We start from the raw sequence: 8,945 nt of genomic DNA, 5'->3' as shown, positions 1-8,945 counted from the left end.
GGAGGGGGGGGGGGGGGGGGGGGGGGGTTGCTTCAAATTTCCGTTTGAACATCAATTGAGTAAATTCAACTTCTCTCAGCATTGGAAAGACAATCTTGGTCATAACATGATTGCGAATTTCACATGGAAATAAAGCAACTGAACGTACCTGCAGCTCTTAGGCAATGAACAAATAAGGCCTTCTCCTCCAGGATGTACAGCAATTCTGTAGGGCAAATCACTACCAGTTCCAATCTTTCCCACCTTAACAATGAAATCACGCCCTTTCGTTTTAGGAATAATTAGTTTTTAGATAATTATTGCAGTCAAAGTTTCCTCAATATTCATATGCATTCGAGTAGAACTATTCAGGGTGTAAGATGTGAAGCATTATTACAAAGAACCATGTCATACACATAACATATTTATTTGTACCTACCAAATATTATAAAAATATTGTTATTCCAATAAAATTAGCTCCAGAAATTCCTTCTTTTTTATTTAATAAAATTTGAATTTATTTATTACCAGAAAAAGGTTGACCAAATTTCCTTTACTAAAGAAACAGTAAATTTAAGCCAGAAATTGTAGAGAATTCTACTGCAATCAAAGTAGCACAACAGGATGAACAGTAGCCGTGATTCTCATGGTAATAGCATCAGTTTGTAATTTTATTAAATCAGATCTAAAGAATATATCGTCTATACTGTTTTTTTTTATTCAATTTATTCCAAATCGATCAACGCTGAAAAAATATACATCATTTAGAAAAGCCAATAATGATATAAAAATGTAAAATAATAAATACGTATAGACGTGTATATGCGTGTGGGAGGGGTGCAATTCATTTAACTGTGAGACTTACAGGTTGATCGGAAAGAGAATTAGAAGTAAAATCAAAAGCAGATACAAGGAGGGCATTTGGTATTCCGCTGCGGCCTTCTCCACCACCTCCGGCTAGGACGATATGGTAATTCGAGGCGGAGGAAGCTGCCGACTCGGGTTCCACCGGAGATGGTTCGGATCCGGACTTGATCGTAGAAGAAGCGGCGGGGGGAACCCACGCGGCGCCGTACAGTGGAACCCCGTACTTCTTGTAATTTGATGCGTCGTCGTTCTTGTCGCTCTTACCCATAGTGAGCTTATGGAGAAATGGTTCGAGTGTTGACTTTTGACCTCAGAGAGTAGCTGAAAATGCGGGACCATTTATAACTTGAATAAAGCCCCCTGTCATGGCGCCCATGTCCCTGACCCTGTCCCGGGTCGGGACAGGGAGCAGCGTTGTTATAACTTTCTGTTTACATGAGAAGCAGGTTGGGCCATGACCCGGTTTTACCGTCCACGACTGGGACTTAGAATTTGTTTGGTACAGTTAAAAAGTTAATTAAAATTAATTTTTTTAACTGTTATTTCATTATTACAACGATCATTTTTGAATTCTTCTTCCAAGACCCATTTTATTTCTAACGGTCAAAAAATCAATTATCAAAATCCCTATCAAACAAACACTTAAGAAGTTACTTATTTGGATTTTGATACTTGTATACCAGATTGACACCTCAGTGTACTGATCCCTCACAACAGGGGGCAACGACAAATAAACAAATCGTGGGACCCTATTGTGAGGAGGTCGATTAACCCCGATGTACAAGTAGCATGGTCCTACTTATTTTGGCGCTTGTCACATTTTGGCTAGATTAATAAATCTTTTGACGGTTTGAAAGGGTAGTGGGACCTAATTGTGCAACAACTAATAATTACTCTCGGAATTGTCATTTTGTAAAGAAGAATAAATTTTATTTAAAGGAATACATTGGTAATTTTACTTAAAGGTAATTAGTACATAACGTCATTACCTTTCACTATTATTATAAAAAAATGTCCCTCTCTCATTTTTTTTGGCGTTTTCATCCTTAATTATGCATTTAATTGCTCAAATCATCATTTCTATCCATTTTTCATCCAATTTCTTAATAAAAGCTGTGAAATGACGAATACACCCTCCTATTTAATTAATCAAATTTAAGAAAATTAATTTTTTAATAATTTATTTGGAACTCGTTTGCCCTTTTTTTTTTAAAAAAAAAAATTGATTTCTAATTTTTTAATAATTCATTTGAAACTTGTTTGCACTTTTTAAAAAATTTAGTACTCTGGTTGCAATTAATTCTTTATTTTTTTATTTAAAAAATAGTAGGATATATTTGTCATTTCACAATTTTTATTAAGAAATTAGATAAAAATGATGGTTTTTATAATAAAAAGTGTAATTAAGGATGAAAATGTCAAAAATAAAAGGTAAGAACGTTTTTCATAATAATAGTGAAAGGTATGGACATTATGTACTAATTACCCTTTTATAATTTATTTGAAACTCGTTTGCACTTTTTAAAAAAAAAAATTAGAACTATGATTACAATTAGTTATCTCTTTTTCTTTTTCTTTTATTTAAATAAAATGGTATATTTTTCATTTTCATATCTTTTAATAGAGAAAGTAGATGAAAAATGACTTTTTGCACAATGAAAAGAGAAAATAAGGGTGAAAATGTCACAGAGTGAAAGGTAAGGAAATTATGTGTTAATTACTCATTTATTACTTAATTCAATATAAAATAACGGTTCCTATCATTAACAAACACTACAACCTACATAACTGCATGAATTTGACTAAAAATTTGATACAGAATGTGCCCAAGACAAGTGGATAAATTAAATTCTCTTTCTTTCAACTTAAATAACTTATAATTAAAACTGGTTCACACCTTATTATGAGATTTCACTTTTTTTTACGAGTTTTTCCATAATTTTATTACTAAAATTTAATTATTGAGTGTTAATTTTATCATTACTAAGTTATTTTAATATAACATTTAGCTTTTGTTTTGTTGGATTAAAATCGAAATTTTATCTAAAGCAACATCGACAATTAATTTTAACTACATATTTTATACATTTCGCTATTTCATCATTTTTTTAAAAAAAATTTACGAAAATTTCGATTTGAGCCCCATCAAATAAGGGCTTAGTATCTGTTTTTTTAAATTTTATTTAGCCCATGTTTGGTATGAATTAATATCTAGATTTTAATTTAAGTCAAAAGTAATAATTAATTTTAATAACATATTTTATGTATTTCACAACTTTTCAACAACATATTTTCAGCTACTTATTTTAATCTCCACCAAACAAGGGCTTAGTAAATTTTCTAACACTGGTTTTTATCAAATTATATATTTAATCACTAGTTATGTATTTAATAAAAAATAATTATGAATCACTCAATTATATATTATTGACATACTATATTATTACTTTCTAAAAAATATAACATAATTTATATCCCTTTCTAAATTTTAATACACAATAAATCTCGATTTAGTAATTGACCCTATTTGATTCTTTTATTACAAAATAATATTTTTTTTTATGACATCATTCAAGGGCGGACCTAGACCATTCAAACTGTGGGGTCAAAATTTTTTTTTCGAACAACGTATCATAAACAAAAAGGAAAAATCCGTTGTTTGCTGTTCATGTTCAATATTTGCACTTTGGAAAGAAATTGGTGGATTATATGATATATTTATGGACTAAATAATGGATATGGACCATGTAATATGGATATAAATTTAGGATTTGAATTTTTTGGGAAAGAAAATTAAGTTTTCAGCAAAAAAAAAAAAAAAATTCCAGAAAATTGTGGGGTCATTTGACCCCACATGACCCCATGTGGGTCCGCCCCTGACATCATTATTAAATTAGCTGAGGTATGCAGGCCATTTTATTGGTCTAGGGAGAAAATAAGTTACTTATTTGAGTATATTCATAATCGTATAAATTTTTGTTTATTAATGAATGTATTTTTATAAACTTATCCGAGCATTAAAATATAAACATTTAATAGTTTTTTGATTAATTATAATTATCTTATTTTATGTTTTGATTAATAGGTAAAATTTGATGATTAAAAGTAGAATTGAAATAAATAAGCGGAAAATGGTGAAAATGATTAAATCCAAAGTTTAGGGACCTAGTTATAACTTTTGAATAGTTGATTCGGCACAAGACGATGATTGAAAATTATAAAGGTTCAATTTGATACGATTGAAAGATAAATGATCAAAATTATTCTAAAAAATTACTCAAGAAGAATTCAAGGATTAAAGTGCAGATTTGAGAAAGAAATTATGTGCTTGTTTGGTACAGATTTTAAGTCAATTAAAATCAATTTTTTGATTGTTATTTAACTATTCCAACTGTCATTTTTGAATTCTTCTCTGACAGATAGGACCCACTTTATCTCTAACGATCAAAAAATCAATCATCAAAATTCCTACCAAACATGCACTATATTGGGTTATCGCCTAGCATTAAGCTTGGCAATTGCCCATCCTACAAATACAAAAGCAGGGATTGAATAATTGCTTGGGGATTTGTACCGAGTTTACACTGGTCGATTGCCCAAGACAAAGTTTGGCTAAATCTAGGCAATTTCCTATCTCAACTCAAATTCTTCTTTAAATGAACTTTAAACGCGATTTTCAACTTATTTTCGGGCCCTATAAATACAAAACCACGAAATTCATCTATTATTATTATCAAAGGGAGGTCAATATATTGTTCTTGTGAGAATTAAAGGACAACTACAAGTTTTCAAGAAATTGAAATATCAACCTTGATTTTTGGAGAGAAAACAAGAAGACAGATATATTGGAGATTCACAAGAAACCATTGTAAGAGATACTAGAGTTCGAGATCAATCTTCTTCTCCTTCATTAATTTAAAATTCAGGTTATGTTCTTTTAATTAAATACATTTCCTTGCGATTTTATAATGCTATGCTAGTGTTCTTAGTTACTAAAGCATTGATGAACTATTATTATGAGTTTTAATTGAAATTCTATAATTTGACGCCTAACATGTGTTTATTTTTGAATGTTTGTTGTTAAATGTTTAATGATTTTCAATTACTTGATCACTAATTTAATTGATTTGTGAATTTTATTTTTCTCACGAGAGATAATAGAATAGATAACACTTATAACAATTATTGTAAAGTTTGATATGGAATAGAGATATATCGCGATACTTTACATGATTTACATAGATGTTCTAATATTTTTAATCCATATTTTTATGTTCGCATCTTTTATAAAAATATATGAATATCACACGAGAAGATGGATTTAATTGACATCAAAAGATGCTATTAATTAACCTAGAAACATTGATAAACGAGAATGTGCAATTATCGTAATGTCATTAAATTGCATTGAAACGGATTAATAAAGAGGATTCTAGATCTCAATAACATCTCATCTAAATTTATAAAAGCTTTATAATTTGCTAATTGGAATATTTTAGTTTAATTAGTTAATTTAGTATAAATTCAAACATAATTGGCTATTTGATTAGAGTTACGATTAATTGATCATAGATTAAGTACATAGTAATGCTGAAAATCATACTTTATTCATTAATATATTACTTATTTGCGATGCCATACACTTGTGAGAACTCAAACGATTAGTTATAAAATAAGAAGAAAAAATATATTATCAAATATTTACAGAAATGACTAAGATGATCAATTGACTGCGCATACTGTATTAAAAAGAAAGTAGCTGAACACACTTGCAACGAAGTATAAATCCTTGGGGTCAAACTGCAATTATCAAAAATTTCAGTAACCAAAAAACAACGAAAAGATTGCAGTACAGATTTTTGGGAAGATTTCATCTCTTCAACTTCTTTTTCCTCGCCAAACACTGAACAATTTCAAGGTCTATTATTATTGGCCACCTTGGTGTCCGAGCTAAAGCAAAAATAGAAAGTAAATAGAAGATATATGGAAGAGTTATTGTTGGGGATCCTAGGAGTTTAATCAACCAAAACATCAAACAATAGAAGAAATTTTAAGGCAAAACAATGAAAAAAGCATGAGCATTAGCCTCATCAAGAGTAATCTCCATCTCAGGCCACTTAAAAACCCTCAACTTGCCATCCTGTACTGCACCAAATTTAAATAATTAAAATAGCAAACAATAATGTTCTTTCATAAAGAAGACACCCATGCCTGCACTGCAATGTTAGGAAATGTTCTTTAAATAAATATTTCAAAGAAATTCGTATTTAAAGAGTGTTTGAGACCCATTTTTATGAAAAAAATGAATATTAGAATTAGTAGATTGATGGAGAATGTGTGGATGAAAAAATAAGGAAAAGTTTTTTATTTCGTGTAATATTATTTTAATGAAGAATGTGTGATTAAAAAGAAGATAAGAGAAAAATGCTTTTTGATAAAAATGAGAATCAAACGGGCCTTTAAATAAGTTAGATATAAATTAAATACACTTCTCCTCCTTATGGCTGATTTTTCAGGCTCAGGAACAGCCCTCCATGACTTGCAAATCACCTTCCAAGAGAGAGGGGAAAAAACTGGCAAAGAACCACCACCTTCAAGCTAAAAACCGAGAGAGTGCATAGAGAAAAGGAGAGGGAGTCTACTTAAGAAGGGAAGGAAGGAAAGACCCATGCCTCTGCCAAAAAACGTGGGAAGCCCTTATTGTGTCAACATCAATACCATCAAGTCACAACATCTCCCCCAAGATTAAATCTCGGCCGTCGATCTTCATCCAGTGGTCCACAAAAAACTGAATAGATGGTGTTAAGAGAACCATATTCTCACAGTTATCATCAGCATACGTCTCATTTTGAGTGCACTAGGATAATTCGGGACGAGTTTTAGCCCTTTATTATGCTTATACAGATTGTTGACAAGTGAGCAGCTACAGCTTCTTCCACTGTCAAGAACATACAATCAGGTCTTGCTAATTTGACATTTTTCTTATCCTGCATAACAACCAAGCCTAGTGTTAAAAGTAATATTTTACAACACATATCAAGTAATCACTTCGAATTCTCAGTTAGAGAACATTAAGCTCTGAACCATAACCTGAGAAGAAATAGAGGGCTGGCTTTGAGATTGTTATCTTGAGGAATTAAAATAACACCAATGTCAATTACCTAAACCAGAATCCAACTAGAGATGACAAATACTCACGTGAACGGCCAAATCTTTGACTTTCCAATTGATGACATTTCTTAGATCTTAGCTATGAACATAGACATCATTGTGCTAATGATAATTATATCACAGCTATCATTGTTTGTACAAATTTTTCGATAAACAACAACCCAGTACTGGAGGCAAGATTTTGAAGTATAATGGTAACAGTTTACAGATGAACAATTCAAAACATAATTCCACTTCGTATTTTTCTCTCATTCAAAAATTATTTATTGTCAAAAAATGGCTAGTGCTCAAATGTACCATAAAATTTGGTCCGCCTCGAGTAAAGATGAAAAAATATCCTGTGACTAATGCCATCCTGTAAAACTAAACTAAAATGGCATATTCTTTTTAATATCTTTCTCACGTTGCAAATGTGACTCTTCATTGTTCTACAACATTGGCACTTTTAAAATATTAGCGAAAAGATCTATAGTTCTTTACCTCACCCCCAACAGCAAGTAAAGTACCCTCATTGTTAAATGTCAGTGCTAATTGCTGGCCAACATCTTCCAATTTCTCAAGAACTTTCTCAGATGATTTCAGGCTCAAAGAATGCTCATCTATGCTCGTAGTTGAATCCCAGTCAAACCATCTGCATGATTACTCATGTAATTCATAAGATCGTCATTGAAGCTTTGTTTATAGCTATATACGAAAGAATAACTTATTCAAGATACTTTGCTATGCCTTACAGAAAATATTAACAATTTTTCTTTTTCTTTTTTTCACTGAGCATTTAATGGGATTTTCAAAACTTAGAGATAAAAGAAGTATGGCTAACTAAGATATTGCACACCACAAGTTTTCACAAATTCTACAACTTCTGCAGGATGCACTTTACATGAAATAGGAGAAGACATTTTTGGTTCCATAACATTCTTGCAAGCCAAACACAAAAAGTTTGTAAAGATACTCTTTTTCAAACATTAAACAGAGTCTATCAAGAAAAGACAAAATGCAAAAAGAATTAATTATTTCAGCTCTCAAGCTATGTAGTCGATGCATAAAATATTTAAAACCTTTTTATATAGCATTATATACAATTATATTGTAATCCTAAACTTGATGAAATGACATATAAGTAAATCGTACACAACAGGATAATATTACAACCAAGCTAGAAAACAAAATGATATTTCGACGCAGAATACAGGAAGGTGCAACAAAATAAAAAATTCAAGCCCACTTTTCTTTGTTTCACTTTTTATTCTTATTCTTGGGCACAGGGAACTTTCTAAATTGATCCTGATAGTTATAACTTAGACTTAACCTTCCACATGGTTGATGATGCCTTCAGAAAGATCCAATGAGTATAATCACCCTCAGTATGTGGCAAGGCCATGGCCTCGCACCATTATCAATCAAACAAGCACATTGCAATTATTCAAGTCTCAAATACTTGTTCAATTAATTATTCACATAAAGGTTATAGTCAGATTGTACTCATGTAAGAAATTGAAGTTATTAATGCGATTACAAAAAAAATAAAAATAAATAAATAAATAAATAAAAATTGAACAACTAACTCCTAAGGAGCTGAAGAAATTAAGATTGTTAAAGATTTAAATGAAATGACCCAATATGCATCTAAATCCAGGATGAATAATATTCATTATCAATCACTTCCCTAAAATTTGAAACATATCTTCTTGGTATATAACTGCATAGGCCATAAGATTTCTACATCTCCATTAACAAAATAGTATAAAAAAATCCATAAAAAATAAGAATTTGAAGAGAAAAACAATAACTTGATACATTTTTTTCATTCTTTCCATTATGCCAATAAATCAAGTTCTCATACATTCCCCTTTCCTACCCAACAAAGAGAAGGGAAGTAAAAAACTGAAAACACGGAAAAGAAGGAGGGGGGGGGGGGGGGGGGGTTT

General features: G+C 30.9%; 2 protein-coding genes and 1 pseudogene across 2 annotated transcripts in view; all 3 read right to left on the bottom strand.

The window, feature by feature from the left end:
- The window catches only part of LOC111399082 (SEC12-like protein 2), a 14,526-nt gene extending 13,316 nt beyond the window's left edge, over nt 1–1,210 (bottom strand). Inside the window, exons 1-2 of the mRNA XM_023026315.1 lie at nt 845–1,210; nt 149–243 (exon numbers count right to left, since the gene is read on the bottom strand). Of these exons, the coding sequence (XP_022882083.1) occupies nt 149–243; nt 845–1,114 (365 nt within the window). The 5' untranslated portion in view covers nt 1,115–1,210. The remainder of the gene's footprint in view (nt 1–148; nt 244–844) is intronic.
- LOC111399083 (SEC12-like protein 2) overlaps nt 1–8,011 on the bottom strand; it is a 13,093-nt gene extending 5,082 nt beyond the window's left edge. Inside the window, exon 1 of the mRNA XM_023026316.1 lies at nt 7,498–8,011. The gene's annotated coding sequence lies outside the window, so the exon portion shown is untranslated. The remainder of the gene's footprint in view (nt 1–7,497) is intronic.
- The window catches only part of LOC111398391, a 19,482-nt pseudogene continuing 16,433 nt past the window's right edge, over nt 5,897–8,945 (bottom strand).

Source organism: Olea europaea, chromosome 8 (genome assembly GCF_002742605.1).
Source record: "Olea europaea var. sylvestris chromosome 8, O_europaea_v1, whole genome shotgun sequence".
NCBI classification, from domain to species: domain Eukaryota; kingdom Viridiplantae; phylum Streptophyta; class Magnoliopsida; order Lamiales; family Oleaceae; genus Olea; species Olea europaea.
Note: the sequence above shows the minus strand (reverse complement) of the source record. Positions and strands in the feature narration are given on the sequence as shown.